This window comes from Macrobrachium rosenbergii, chromosome 10, assembly GCF_040412425.1.
Source record: "Macrobrachium rosenbergii isolate ZJJX-2024 chromosome 10, ASM4041242v1, whole genome shotgun sequence".
NCBI lineage: Eukaryota > Metazoa > Arthropoda > Malacostraca > Decapoda > Palaemonidae > Macrobrachium > Macrobrachium rosenbergii.
The window spans coordinates 41,951,591-41,968,201 of record NC_089750.1 but is presented as its reverse complement, the minus strand read 5'-3'; the positions used below and the strand labels follow the sequence as shown (position 1 = coordinate 41,968,201).

The 16,611-nt window shown below is 37.4% G+C and overlaps 1 protein-coding gene across 7 annotated transcripts in view; it reads right to left on the bottom strand.

Moving 5' to 3' along the window:
- LOC136842602 (unconventional myosin-XVIIIa-like) overlaps positions 1 to 16,611 on the bottom strand; it is a 1,295,621-nt gene that overhangs the window by 274,162 nt on the left and 1,004,848 nt on the right. For all 7 annotated transcript variants that reach the window (XM_067110180.1, XM_067110181.1, XM_067110182.1 and 4 more), the window contains one exon: positions 14,822 to 14,911. In XM_067110180.1, the coding sequence (XP_066966281.1) occupies positions 14,822 to 14,911 (90 nt within the window). The remainder of the gene's footprint in view (positions 1 to 14,821; positions 14,912 to 16,611) is intronic.

Here is a 16,611-nt window from a genome sequence, read left to right as displayed (position 1 = left end):
GGTGGAACAGAAAATGAAAAAACACCAGGCCCATGTGGAATTAGAGAATGAAAAGACACCAGGACCTTGTGTAATTATAGAATAAAAAGAAACCAGGACCATGTGGAATTAGAGCATGAAGACCCCACGACCATGTGGAATTTGATAGTGAAAAGACATCAAGACCATGTGGAATTAGAGAATGAAGAGATATCAGGACTGTGAGAAAGTATAGAATAAAAAGACAACAGGACCATGTGGAATTAGAGAATGAAATAACACCAGGACTATGTAGAATTAGAGAATGAAGAGACACCAGGACTATGCAGAATAAGAAAATGAAAAGACACCAGTACCATGTGGAATTAAGAGAATAAAAAGACACACGGACACATTACAGAATGAAAAGACACCAAAACCATGTGGAATTTGTGAAAGAAGAGACACCAAAACCATGTGGAATTTGTGAAAGAAGAGACACCAGGACCATGTGGAATTAGAAAATGGAAAGACACGTTCACCATATGGAATTAGAGAATGAAAGGACACACAGAGAAGGAAAAGACACGAAGACTATTTAAAATTAGAGAATGAAAGGAAATCATGATCATGTGGAATTAACAGAATGAAGAGAGACCAGGACCAAGTGGAATTAAGAGAATGAAGAAACACTGGTACCCTATGGAATTAAGATAATGAAAAGACACCAGGACTATGTGGAATTAGAGAATGACAAGACACCAGGACCATGTGAAATTAGAGAATGAAAAGACACCAGGACCATGTGGAATTAGATAATGAATAGACACCAGGACTATGTGGAATTAGAGAATGAAAAGACACCAAGACTACTTGGAATTAGAGAATGAACAGACACCATGAATATGAATTAGAAAATGAAATGGCACCAGGACCATGTGGAGTAAGAGAATGAAGACACACCAGGACCATGTGGTATTAGAGAATGAAAAGACACCAGGACCATGTTGAATTAGAGAATGAAAAGATACCACCACCGTGTGGAATTAGAGAATGAAAAGAAAGCAGGACATATGTGGAATTAGAGAATGAAAAGAAACTAGGAGCATGTGAAATTACAGAATGAAAAAAACACCAGGACCATGTGGAATTGGGGAATGAAAAGACACCAGGACCATGTGGAATTAGAGAATGAATAGACACCAGGACCATGTGGAATTAGAGAATGACTAGACATCAGAACCATGTGAAATTAGAAAATAAAAAGACACCAGGACCATGCGGAATTAGAGAATGAAGAGACACCAAGACTAAGAAATTAGAGAATGAAGAAGCACCAGGGCAATGTGGAACAAGAGAGGACCGTGTGGAATTAGAGAATGAAAAGACACCATGACAATGTGAATTTGAAGAATGAAAAGACACCAAGGCCAAGCGGAATTAGCGAATGAAGATACACTAGGACCATGTGGAATTAGAAAATGAAAAAACACCAGGGCCATGTGGAATTAGAGAATGAAAATACACAAGGATCATGGAGAATTAGAGAATGAAAAGACACCAGGACCATGTGGAATTAAAAAATGAAGAGACACCAGGATCATGGAGAATTAGAGAATGAAGAGACACTGGGACCATGTGGAATTAGAGAATAAACAGAAACCAGGACCATATGGAATTTGAGAATGAAAAGACACCGGGACCACGTGATATTTGAGAATCAAATGGCACCAGGACAGCGTGGAACAAGAGAATTAAAAGACACTAGTACAGTGTGGAATTAAAGAATGAAAACACACCAAGACTATGTGGTATTAGAGAATGGAGACACACTAGGACCATGTGGAATTAGAGAATGCAAAGATACCAGGACCCTGGGAATTGGAGAATGAAAACATACCAGGAACATGTAGAATTAGAGGATGGAATGACACAACGACCATGTTGAATTAGAGAATGGAGAGACACCAGGGCCATGTGGAAATGGAGAATGAAAAGCACAGGGGCCATGTGGAATTGGAAAATGAAAACACACCAGGTCCATGTACAATTCTAGAATGAACAGACACCAGGACCATATGGAATAAAAGAATTGAAAAGACACCAGTACCATGTAGAATTAGAGAATGAAAAAGACACTAGGGCCACATGGAATTGGGGAATGAAAAGACACCAGGACCATGTGGAATTAGGGAATGAAAAGACACCAGGACCATGTGGAATTAAGAGAATGAAGAGACACCAGGATCAAGTTGAGTAAGAGAATGAAGACACACCAGGACCATGTGGAATTAGAGAATGAAGAGACACCAGGACCATGTAGCATTAGAGAATGAAGAGACACCACGACGATGTTGAATAAGAAAATGAAGAAACACCAAGGCCATGTTGAATAAGAAAATGAAGAAACACCAGGACCATGTTGAATGAGAGAATGAAGGCACCCCAGGACCATGATGAATAAGAGAATGAAGAAAAACCAGGACCATGTGGCATTACAAAATGAAGAGACACCAAGACCATATGAAATTGGAAAATAAGAAGACACCAGGATCATGTGGAATTAGAGAATGAAATGGCACCAGGACCATGAGGAATAAAAGAAAGAAGAGACACTAGGATCATTTTGAATTAGAGAATGAAGTGACACTACGACCATGTGAAATTAGAGAATGAAAAGAAACCAGTTCCATGTAGAAATAAAGAATGAAAAGGCACCAGAACCATGTAGGATTAGAGAACAAGTGGACACAAGGACCATGCTGAATAAGAGAATGAAGAGACACCAGGGCCATGTGGAATTAGAGGATGAAGAGACATCATGACCATGTTGAATTAGAGAATGAAGAGAAACCACGGTCAAGTGGAATTAGAGAATGAAAAGACACCAGGACCATGTGGAAAAAAAAGAATTGAAAAGACACCAGTACCATGTGGAATTAGAGAATGAACCATTTGGAACTGGAGAATGAAAAGACACCAGCATCATGTGGAATTACAGAATGAAAAGACACCAGGACCATGTTGAATAAGAGAATGAAGAGACACCTGGGCCATGTGAAATTAGAGAATGAAAAGACACCAGACCCATGTAGAACTGAAGAATGAAACAAACAGGACCATGTGGAATTAGAGAATGAAGAGACACCAGAACAATGTGAAATAAAGTAATTGAAAAGATACCAGTACAACATGGAATTATACAATAAAAAGACACCAGGACCATGTGGAATTGGAGAATGAACAGACCACAGGACCAAGTGGAATTCGAGAATGAAAAGACACCAGGACCATGTGGTACTGGAAAATGAACAATTACCAGGATCATGTGGAATTAGAGAATAAAAAAACACTAGTGCCGTGTAGAATTAAAGAATGAAGAGACAACAGGACCATGTGCAATTGTAGAATGAAAAGGCAACAGGAACATGTACAATTAGAGAATGAGAAGACACCAGGACCATGTTGAATAACAGAATGAAGAGACACCAGCCCCATGAAGAATTAGCGAATGAAGACACCATGACATTGTTGAATAAGGAAATGAAGACACACCAGGGCCATGTGGAATTAGACAATAAAAAGACACCACGATTTTGTAGAATTGAAGAATGAAAAGACACAAGAACCATGGAAAATTACAGAATGAGCAGACACCAGGACCATGTGGAATAAAATAATTGAAAAGACACCAGTACCACTTGGAAATAAGACACCAGTATCATTTGGAATTAGAGAATGAAAAGACACCAGAGCCACATGGAATTAGAGAATGAAAAGGCACCAGGACCATGTGGAATTAGTGAATGAAAAGACACCGGGGCCATGTTGAATAACAGAATGAAGAGACACCAGGACCACATGGAATTAGAGAATGAAAAGACACCACGACCATGTGGAATTAGAGAATGAACAAACACCATGAATATGAATTAGAAAATGAAATGGCACCAGGATCATGTGGAGTAAGAGAATGAAGAGACACGAGTTCCATGTGAAATTAGAGAATGAAAAGACACCAGGACCATGTGGAAATGGAGAATGAAAAGACACCAGGACCATGTGGAATTATAGAATGAAGAGACACCAGGACCATGTGTGCAATAAGGGAATGATAACACACCAGGACCATATGAAAAGTAAATCATGATCATGTGGAATTAAGAGAATGAAAGGTACAAAGACCATATACAATTAGAGAATGAAAAGATACCAGGTTTATAACTAATTAGAGAATGAAAAGCCACCGGGGCCATGTTGAATAACAGAATGAAAAGACACCAAGACCATGTGGAATTAGATAATGAACAGACACCAGGACTATGTGGAATTAGAGAATGAAAAGACACCAAGACTATATGGAATTAGAGAATGAACAAACACCATAAATATGAATTAGAAAATGAAATGATACCAGGATCATGTGGAGTAAAGAGAATGAAGAGACATCAGGACCATGTTGAATAAGAGAATGAAGAGACATCAGGACCATGTTGAATAAGAGAATGAAGAGACACCAGTTCCATGTGAAATTAGAGAATGAAAAGACACCAGGGCCATGGGGAAATGGAGAATGAAAAGACACCAGGACCATGTGGAATTACAGAATGAAGAGACACCAGGACCATGTGTGTAATAAGGGAATGATAACACACCAGGACCACATGAAAAGTAAATCATGATCATGTGGAATTAAGAGAATGAAAGGAACCAAGCCCATGTACAATTAAAGAATGAAAAGACACCAGGTTTATGAGGAATTAGAGAATGAAAAGACACCAGGACCGTCAGGAATTAGATAAAGAAAAGAAACCAGGACAAATGTGGAATTATAGAATGAAAAGAAACTTAGATCATGTGAAATTAAAGAATGAAAAAACACCAGTACCATGTGGAATTGGAGAATGAAAAGGCACCAACCATGTAGAATTAGGGAATGAAAAGACACCAGGACCATATGGAATTAGAGAATGAAAAGACACCTGGCCCATGTGGAATTTGAGAATGAAAAGACACCAGGACCATGTGAAATTAGAAAACGAAAAGACACCAAGACCATGAAGAATTAGAGAATGAGGAGACATCAGGACCATGAGGAATTAGAGAATGAAGAGACACCAGGACTGTGAAATTACAAAATGAAGAAACACCAGAACAATATGGAACTAGAGAATGAAAACACAGGAGGACCGTGTGGAATTATAGAATGAAAAGACACAATGACAATGTGAATTTGTAGAACGAAAAGACACCATGACCATGTGGAATTAGAGAATGAAGATACACTAAGACCATGTGGTATTAGAGTGAAAAAACACCAGGACCATGTGGAATTAGAGAATGAAAAGACACCAGGACCACGTGGAATTAGAGAATGAAGAGACACCAGGACCATGTGGAATTAGTGAATGAAAAGCCACCGTGGCCATGTTGAATAACAGAATGAAGAGACACCAGGACCATGTGGAATTGGAGAATGAAAAGACACCAACCATGTAGAAATAGGGAATGAAAAGACACCAGGGCCATATGGAGTAAGAGAATGAAAAGGCACCTGGACCATGTGGAATTTGAGAATGAAAAGACACCAGGACCATATGGAATTAGAGAATGAAAAGACACCTGGACCATGTGGAATTTGAGAATGAAAAGACACCAGGAGCATGTGGAATTAGAAAATGAAAAGAAACCAGGACAATGTTGAATATGAGAATGAAAAGACACCAGGACCATGTGGAATTAGAGAGTGAAAAGACACCAGGACCATGTGGAATTAGAGAATGAAAAGACACCAGGACCATGTGAAATTAGAAAATGAAAAGACACCAAGACCATGAGGAATTAGAGAATGAGGAGACACCAGGACCATGAGGAATTAGAGAATGAAGAGACACCAGGACTGTGAAATTACAAAATGAAGAAACACCAGAACAATGTGGAACTAGAGGATGAAAACACAGGAGGACCGTGTGGAATTATAGAATGAAAAGACACAATGACAATGTGAATTTGCAGAATGAAAAGACACCAAGACCATTTGGAATTAGAGAATGAAGATACACTAGGACCATGTGGAATTAGAGAGTGAAAAAACACCAGGACCATGTGGAATTAGAGAATGAAAATACACCAGGACCATGTGGAACAAAAGAATTGAAAAGACACCAGTGCCATGTGGAATTAAAGAATGAAAAGACAATAGGACCAGGTTGAATACGAGAATGAAGAGACACCAGGATCATGTTGAATAAGAGAATGAAGACACACCTGGAACATGTGGAATTAGAGAATGAAGAGACACCACGACCATGTTGAATAAGAGAATGAAGAGACACCAGGGCCATGTGGAATTAGAGAATAAGAGAATAAGAGAATAAGAGAATGAAGAAACACCAGGACCATATGGAAGTAGAGAATGAAAGGATACCAGGATCATGTGGAATTAGAGAATGAGATGGCACCAGTACTATGAGGAATTAGAGAATGAAAAGACACCAGGACCAGGTTGAATAAGAGAATGAAGAGACACCAGGACCATGTGGAATTATAGAATGAAGAGACACCAGGATCATGTTGAAAAAGAGAATGAAGACACACCTGGACCATGTGGAATTAGAGAATGAAGAGACACCACGATCATGTTGAATAAGAGAATGAAGAGACACCAATACCATGTGGAATTAGAGAATAAAGAGACACCAAGACGATGTTGAACAAGAGAATGAAGAAAAACCAGGACCAAATGGAATTAGAGAATGAAAGGATACCAGGATCATGTGGGATTAGAGAATGAAATGGTACCAGGACCATGTGGAATAAAAGAATGAAGAGACACCAGGATCATTTTGAATTAGAGAATGGAGAGACACTACAACCATGTGAAATTAGGGAATGAAAAGACACCAGTACCATGTAGAATTAAAGTATGAAAAGACACCAGGACCATGTGCAATTGTAGATTGAAAAGGCACCAGGACCATATAGAACTAGAGAACGAGAAGACACCGGGACCATGCTGAATAAGAGAATGAAGAGAAACCAGGGCCATGTGGAATTAGAGAATGAAAAGACACCAGGACCATGTAGAATTGGAGAATGTAGACACCAGGACCATGTACAATTAGAGAATGAGCAGACGCCAGGACCATGTGGAATAAATGAATTTAAAAGACACCAGTACCATGTGGAATTAGCATATAAAAAGACACCAGGACCATTTGGAATTGGAGAATGAAAAGACACCAGCACCATGTGGAATTACAGAATGAAAAGTCACCAGGACCATGTTGAATAAGAGAATGAAGAGACACCAGGGCCATGTGAAATTAGAGAATGAAAAGGCACCAGACCCATGTGGAACTGGAGAATGTAAAAACAGGATCATGTGGAATTAGAGAATGAAGAGACACCAGGACCATGTGAAATAAAATAATTTATAAGATACCAATACAACATGGAATTATACAATGAAAAGACACCAGGACCATGTGGAATTCGAGAATGAATAAACCATAGGACCATGTGGTATTCGAGAATGGAAATACACCAAGACCATGTGGCATTAGAAAATGAATATATACCAGGACCATGTGGAATTAAGAGAATGAAAAGACACTAGTACCATGTAAAATTAAAGAATGAAAAGACAACAGGACCATGTGCAATTACAGAAGGTAGTAGTTGATAAGAGGTAAATCGTTGAGCTGAGTTTTCAAGATAGAAGAGAAGTTTAATTTGAGTATGTAGATGGGGGAGTGTTGGTTTTGGTGTAAAAGAGGGTTAGAGAACAGCATTAGTTACGACTCCATGGCTGTTCAATATTTCTGTGGATGGGGTTGTGATGATGGGTATGAGTAAGAGTCAGAGTGCACAGCTCACTAATTTACTCAGACAACACACACAGGTCAAGGGCTCTTGCACGCCGAAATGTAGCACCTGACATCAGGCAGGTAAAAACAGAGATGAAACACAATCACTTGTGTACATGATACAGGGCTGAAGTTAATATACATACGGCTGAGAAGCTGACTGTGCAATGCATTTGATGATGACAATACACTGAATATGAGAATAACAATACAGAAGATGCCTGTACAAAAGGTGCGTGATGGACACTGTGTTTCTTGTGTTTGCAAGCAGGGCTGCTGTTGTGGGATTAATGGGCCAGTATGATGAAGGTGTGTGGGGTCCATGTGTGGACCCTACAGGATTCCCCCCCACTAAGGAGAGGCCTACAGTTGTAGGTCGGTGTGTGGTATGTATGCTGGTTTCAGATGATTGATGGAAACCCATGTTCTGCCATCTGCTGTCATCTGGTACGCCTTGGGTCGTCTCTGGATGATGCGGTATGGTCCTGAGTAGGCTGGGGAGAGGGGGGGGGTTCTGTGTGTGTCTACCCATATGAATGCATATTTTGCATTCTGCAGCTCGTTAGGGATGTACACCTTTCTGGTAACGTGGTAGGTTGTCTAGGCTGGCATCTTTTCTATAGCTTTTCAGGTGTCAGATGGTAGTGTTGGGCTTGTTTGCTCCTGAAAGGCATCTGCTGACAGTGTTAGTGCTTGGCTGTATAGGACTTCTGCTGGAGATGTGTTGAATGCTGCGTGCAGTGTCGTTCTTAGGCCCAGTAGGACCCATGGTAACTCCTTTCTCCAGCTCCCGCCTTGACATTTGGCGTCGTGTGATTCTTTTAATGACTGGTGTAGCCTCTTGATGATGTTATTGGCTTCTGGGTTGTAGGCCATTGTGTGTGCTATTTTTGCCCCCAGACTGTCTGCTAGGGTGTTCCACAGGGCAGACGTGAAGTTGGCTTCCTGTCGCTTGTGATGATCTGGGGGACTCCGTGCCTGCTGACCCATTCGATGAGGGCTTTCACGCACCTTTCCACCGTCTATTGTCATATTGGTATTGCTTCTGGCCACCTGGTATTCCTGTCTATGATGGTGAACACATATCTGTACCCCTCGGAGGGGTGTGGGCGAGTCAGCAGTGTGTTGTGTTAAACTCTTCCATCCCACTCTCGACGTGTCTTGCGATTTTCAACATCTGACATGGGATGCATTCTCTTGACCAGTTATTTACGTCCTTTTTCATTCCCCATCAGATGTACCTCTCTGCTATGGTTTGGGCAGTTGACCAGCTTGATGGGTGGGACAGGTTGTGGGCAAGTGTAAAGGCTTTCCTTCTGAGGCCTTGCAAGTAAGGGGAAGGGTGTCTGGTACTCAATTCGCAGGCGATGGTCGTCTCTCCACTGTTGATTGACAGGTCGCTCCATGTAAGGGCAGGGCTGTCCCGTTGCAGTCGCTGTAGGTCCGCGTCATCCCTTTGGACTTCTGCTATTTTGGGATAGGCTGTCACGATCTGGATGGTGATGACGCAGTTTCTTGATAGTGCATCTGCCGCGGTGTTTGCTGAGCCTTTCAAGTATTTGATGGTGCAAGAGTGTTCAGCTATCACTGACAGGAGACACTACCCTCCCCTCTTTGCTCCACCTCCTCCATAGAGGGAAGATAGTGATTCACTTAAACATTTTATTTTATATATATATATATATATATATATATATATATATATATATATATATATATATATATATATATATATATATATATATATATATGTAGATATACATGTGTGTAAGTATGTGTTAAGAAGTTTTCACTAAACACAGGTTGGCTCTAGAGGAAAAACATTTAAGATGTCACTGGTGAGTGAACTTCGTCTGCAGAGAAACACAAGAGACAAATTGTGTACTATTGAAGGCTTTTCTGCTGCCAGGGTCCATACAGGCCACTAGTGGATCCAGAAAAATTTCATGGGGGGCACAATTTTCTCACACACACACACACACACACACACATACATATATATATATATATATATATATATAGTATATATATATTAACTTTATATATATTAACATCATACACAATTGTTCTGTGCATTAGTAGAATTACTAAAAGGAGGTCCTTTTAGTATATATATATATATATATATATATATATATATATATATATATATATATATATATATATATATATATATATATATATATATACAATTATTTCTATAATAGGTTTTTATTTTTCCCATTTCTGTATTTCTCATTTATGTTGTTATCATCTAAGCCTTCAATGTTATTATTTTGTAATTTTTTTCATGGGGGGGCCACGTGCCCAGTGGCTCCCCCCCATCTGCTAGTTGTTGGTCGTGCACTGATTACAGGCTCCCAGAGCCTACAGTGTGAAATTTTTCTCTACATACACTTACACAAACATAATTGAAATTATGAAGTAAATGATCTAAGATACAAGAAAAAATGTCAGATTATAAGACAATTACAAGAAAGGCAAAACGTTTTGCAAGGCTAGCCAATATGTCAGTATGTATAACTGAATCATGAAAATATGGAATGTGATGATGAATATATAAATAAAGACAAAATCCACGAAGGAAAGGGAAACAATGGAGTTTTGCTATACATATAAATAAAATAAAGATAAAATCCACAAAGGAAAGGAAACACTGGAGTGCTGTGAGGCCTTTTGACTGTGTGTTGTCCTTTACTTAGCAGACTGAAGAAATATAAAAGTAAGTTTACAAAGAAAGCTCATATAAATGACAGACGGGGATTACAAAGGAAAAAATATGTACCTGGAACCCAACACAATTGAAGAATTATTGGAACTGCCAAAACAGGATTAAATATGTAAGAGGTTTTACAAAGGATTGGGATCAACTATTCAGAAGCAGGGACAGTACAATTAAAAGATTATACAAGGGGGTGACTGACCACCATAAAACATTAGTACAACAAAATAATTCTCTTTTTTGAAAACAATTTTTGCAAGATGAACATTTTTACAAACAAAAAATTATATTAAACATATGAATGCACAGAAAATATATATAAGGTAACTAATTTGTAATTAAGTCAGTGGTTTTATCTTTTAGATCATTATTGAACATTTTTCTAATACAGGGGTCCACATAATACATGCCAGGGCTAAGGTTAAAATTACAGCTGGAAGTAAGCTCTATAGTAGCGGACTCCAAAAGATTCCTTGAAGAGAAATCTTTTGATCTGGCAATCACTGAACTTTCAGTCCAATTTATCCTGTGAGAGTTTTCACTTAAATGAATGAATATAGCACTGGATGCTTGTCCAGTTTGACTGAATACTTATGTTGCTTAATACGTACATCTAAATCTTTGCTAGATTGACCAATTTAAAAAGAGGGCAGTCCAGACATGGAATTTTGTATATGTTGTTGTTTTTTTTAGGGCTATTTTTTATTAACTTTCCTTTTAGTGTGTTATTATAGGAAAAAACGAGGTTGGCATTAAAAGATTTTATCAATGATTTTGTTTTCAAAACCACTCAAATAAGGCAAGCTAAGAATGCTCATAGGGGTTTCATTCTCTGTGTTACTTCACTATAAAACTTTTTGTGGGCTTTATTATAACAAATATCTAGTATATGTGAAGGATAACATTAATATGTCCCTATTTTTCTTATGTATTCGATTTCTTGATCTAAATACTGGGACTGACAATGCTTAAAGCTCGTAAAAACATAAAAGAAAAAATTAATATTTTGATGTGAAGGTGATGGCATGAATAAAAATGGACATAAGTTAAGTTGTTGGTTGGTTTCCTATAAATACTGATTTGCACTGAAATGGTTCTCTATGTATTAAAACATCTAAGAAAGGGAGGCAATTGTCTTTTTTCTATTTCTAAAATAAACTTAATGGATGGTACCTTGTTATTCAAATTAGAGTAAATCATTTACATCAATACCAGTAGGCAAAACAGCTAAAATATCGTCAACATATCTATACCACTTTAGTGGAGTATAAATGATATTAGGTAAATATCGTTTTTCAAAGAATTCCATATACAAGTTTGAGAGGAGTGGGGCTAAAGGGTTGCCCATTGCCATTCCAAATATCTGTTGGTAAAATTCACCATTGAATATAAACTTACAATCACAAACGCACTACTTAGTGAGTGAAATAATATGACTTACAGGTAGAGGTAATTCATGATGGATTAGTTCATTACTAAGATACTCTAAAGCAGAATCTATAGGGACTTTAGTAAAAAAAAAAAAAAAGAATAAACATCAAAACTAACGAATCTATCAGTGGGGCAAAAAGTGATTTTGTTTATTTTTATCAACTAAATCTAGATAAGTATATATGTGAGAACATTCTCAACTTGCCTTATTTGAGTGGCTTTGAAAACAAAATCATAATTTAAAATCTTTTAATGTCAACCTCGTTTTTTCCTATAATAACAAACTAAAAGGAATGTTAATAAAAAATAGCTCTAAAGAAATCAACAACATAATATATAATATATAAAATTCCATGTTTGGACTGCAACTCTTTTTATACTGGCCAATCTAGCAAAGATTTAGATGTATGTAATAAGCAACATAAGTATTCAGTCAAAACTGGACAAACATCCAATGCTATATTCATTCAAGTGAAAACTCTCGCAGGATAAATTGGACTGAAAGTTCAATGGTTGCCAGATCGAATGATTTCTCTTCAAGAAATGATTTTGGAGTCTACTATTATAGAGCTTACTTACAGCTGTAATTTCAACCTTAGCCCTGGCATGTATTATTTGGACCCGTATTAGAAAAATGTTAAAGAATGACCTAAAAGATAAAATCACTGACTTAATTACAAATCAGTTACCTTATATACATTTTCCATGTATTCGTATGTTTAATATAATTCTTTATTTGTAAAATGTTCATCTTGCAAAAATTGATGTTTACAAAAAAAAAGTAATTATTTTGTTGTACCAATATTTTAAGGTGGTCGTCAGTCACCCCCTTATATAATCTTTTAATTGTCCTGTCCCTGCTTCTGAATGGTTGATCCTAATCCTTTGTAAAACCTCTTAAATACTTAGCCCTGTTTTGGCAGTTCTACTCATTCTTCAATTGTATTGGATTCCAGGTACATATTTTTTCCTTTGTAATCCCCATCTGTCATTTATATGAGCTTTCTTTGTGAACTTACTTTCATATTTCTTCAGTCTGCTAAGTGAAGGACGACAAACAGTCGAAAGGCCTCGCAGCACTACAGTGCGTCCTTTTCCTTTGTGGATTTTATCTTTATACATTCATCACGTTCCATATTTTCGTGATTCAGTTATACATGTGTATATATATAGAGTATATATATATATATATATATATATATATATATATATATATATATATATATATATATATATATATATATATATATACATACATATATATATATATATATATATATATATATATATATATATATATATATATATATATATATATATATATTTAGTGATGGATACACCAGCAGGAAGTGCATATCAGTAAGGACACCAATGAAGGCCAAAGCATGGAACAGCGTTTTACACAACTTTAATGGGACATGTTTCGAGCAGTACTCTCACTCATTATCAACCTTCAAAAGTAAAATGACATTACAATTCCTATAATAAAATTTGAAATAATACAGCAAAATTACCATAAAAATTATAAGAATGTGTTGAAAAGATGGTTAATCAAAATAAATAATGTATAAGATAAAATAAAGCAAAATACAAAATTTAAGTCACAAAAACAAATGCACCAATCAATATACAAACCAGTAAAAGACAGACTAAAAACACAAAAGTGAGGTTACAGCCACATTTCTAGCCAAAGAAGGTTTCATCCTGACGGAATATAGAACTTCTAAGATGTCGAGGTTTGTAGAAAACTGAGCAGTGGTTAAAACAGAAAAGAAAAGTCATGAATATGTAGATAATGGCCAGTCTCCTCGCTGTGTTCTCTAATTGCACTGTAACTAGGCCTTGAAAGATAATTGCCTGTACGATATGACTTACCTAAGTGTTCAAACCATCTCATCCAAGCTGATCTGGTAGTTTTTCCAACGTAAGTGGCATCACAACCACTACACTGCCATTTATAGATCAGATTGGACCGAAGGCTTGTTTTTATAGGGTCTTTAATTTCAGAGAAATTACCTAATTTATTTGCAAAGTGAAATATATTTTGATATCTAGCTGAGGGTTGCCAATGGACAAAACAGAAATTAATTCCTTTTTTAAATCGTAACTATGAGTTCCAGTAAAGGTTAAAGGTAAATCAAGAATAGCTTTCTTTACATTATCGGTAGTTTCGGGTTGTTTGTTTACATATAATTTCGAAAGCTGTTTACCAATATATGTATTTTGAAAATTCGTGAACATGCTATATACACGACTTCCGTGCAAGTGTATGGAACATCTGCGAGAATAAAAAGAAGCAAAGAATTAGAATATTCTTCAAGCCTTCTGCTACTCAGCGATATTGCGTTTCACAAGTCATGCAACCGTAACCGCTGATATGAAGCCGAAAAATACAAAGGTATAAATATACAGTACTCACCCGTGAATTTTCTGGATGTCTCTGAAAATTTCATGAGCAACAAGCAAAAAGCTATAAACTATCACTGAAGAGTGAAAATGGACATCTCACTTCCTGCAGACACCGAATGTAGTCGGCAGGGCTGGAAGACCACTGCATACGTTATACACAATACCGCAGACCTTTCTCTCCCAAGCAAACATACATACTAATAATCTCCATCTTTTCAAGTGTTTCCTTATAAAATAAATATAAAAAATATGAGGTAAACTGATACTGTATAATATGGGTTTTTTCATTGCTCAGCACTAGTAACGGGGATTTGTTTCAGAGCAAAACGAAAGTATTTCATGTGGCACCGTCTACATTTTCATATTTTGGTCTCATAAGCCTCTTCTTTAATGTGATTTTTATCTCTTAGATAATAGTTTTCTCAGTACTTACCCTTGCCTCCAATTTATCATTCTCGTGCTTGAGATGTCCACGCTCCTTCTCCACCTTATCCAAGCGAGCTCGAAGGATTTCCAGCTCATCCTACAAAATATAAAAACAAAAAATTGAATTATGACTGAAGCTTAGACGAGTAAAAAGTAGAGATACACTTGTCATCTTTTTTCATTAAAACCACAAATGCATTACAAACTAAACATGGCATTAATAATGATGGCCAGTGCTACTGGCAACCAGTGTAGCCCACAGAAAATAGGAAAAAAAAAGATTAGGTTTATCGACGTAGAAAATGATAAACTTCCCTTTTACACGACGACAAGCTATGCTGTAACTAGGTGAAAGGTTATATATAAAAAAGCTTGGTAGATGACGGAAAGTAACAGTCACTGAGCCCTGCAATCTGAGGATAACTGATTTCCAGAGTGAATACTGGAAGGCGTGACCTGCAGCCTCACAGTAGCTTTGGGGCCAGATGGTGGGTGGGTGGGTGGAGGACCTCCTCCTTTTACCTTGGTAAAACAGAGATTGGATGCATGTTTACACACACACACACACACACACACACACACACACACACACACACAGAGGGAGGGAGGGAGGGGGAGAGAGAGAGAGAGAGAGAGACTCAACATAAAGTTTTACCAGCTAGGAAGAAAAGAGCTTATGGCATTTAAACAATATACCTAATTTTTGTTTATGCGGAATTAACAATTTCATCTCAGTGACCTCTACACAGCAATTCATATGTGACCTTCACACCCAAATTGTTACTGGACATTATCATAAAAAATTGGAGAACTGGATGGAAAGAGAGAGAGAAAAAAACTGTCTTTCTTGGGGTATTATAACTGACAGTGTGACCAGCTCACACGATCAGAGTTAACACAAAATTAAACAAGTAAAAAATACGTATGATGCTGTACGAAACTCTCAGCCGCTACCCATGAAACTTGCTGCCACGGCCTTGTGGTGGCCTGTGTTGTTGGCACTTATAGCGGTGCCAAACGCACGATCATGCCTTACTTTAACCTTAAATAAAATAAAAAGTCTACTAAGGCTAGAGGGCTGGAATTTGGTATGTTTGATGATTGAAGGGTGGATGATCAACATACCAATTTGCAGCCCTCTGGCCTCAGCAGACTTTAAGATCTGAGGGCGGACAGAAAAAGTGCGGACGGACAGACTCAATAGTTTCTTTTACTGAAAGCTAAAACTGAATATGAACAGCAAAGGGGGGTTGGAGGGTGAATGAATAAGAAAGCATGAATAGAAGATATATAGCCTACACTTCAGAAGATCTCAGATAATGACAGAACAGAGTCATATGACAGCAAAACAGATGGAAATATTGAGATGGAAAAGGAGAAAATGTTGCACCTATGACAAGTAAGGTGGTTACTTAAAACTAGAAATATGTTAAGAGAGGGAAAGAGTAAAGGAAAAATTATGCAACAAGCCTTATGCCAGATATTACTGCTAAATGCCTTAGGAATAACAAGATAACACCAAATGACTGTCCAAAGTTCAGTAGAGGAGGGAGCCAAACATTAGTAACAAACATGTCAAAATAACATTTAGATTCAAATTACTGGAAAAAGTATGAATAGTTGAGTTACAAATTCTTACAAGCTGTAGAAGTTAAAGGAATAGGATGGTAATTAGAGGAATTACACTAGTCTCCTTTCCTATGGGTAGCTAAAACATTGCGTGTTTAGAGAAGGCTAAGCGCAGGACTTAAGGATCAGGCACTACAGAAAGGCACTGAGCCACTTTATCCACAAAAC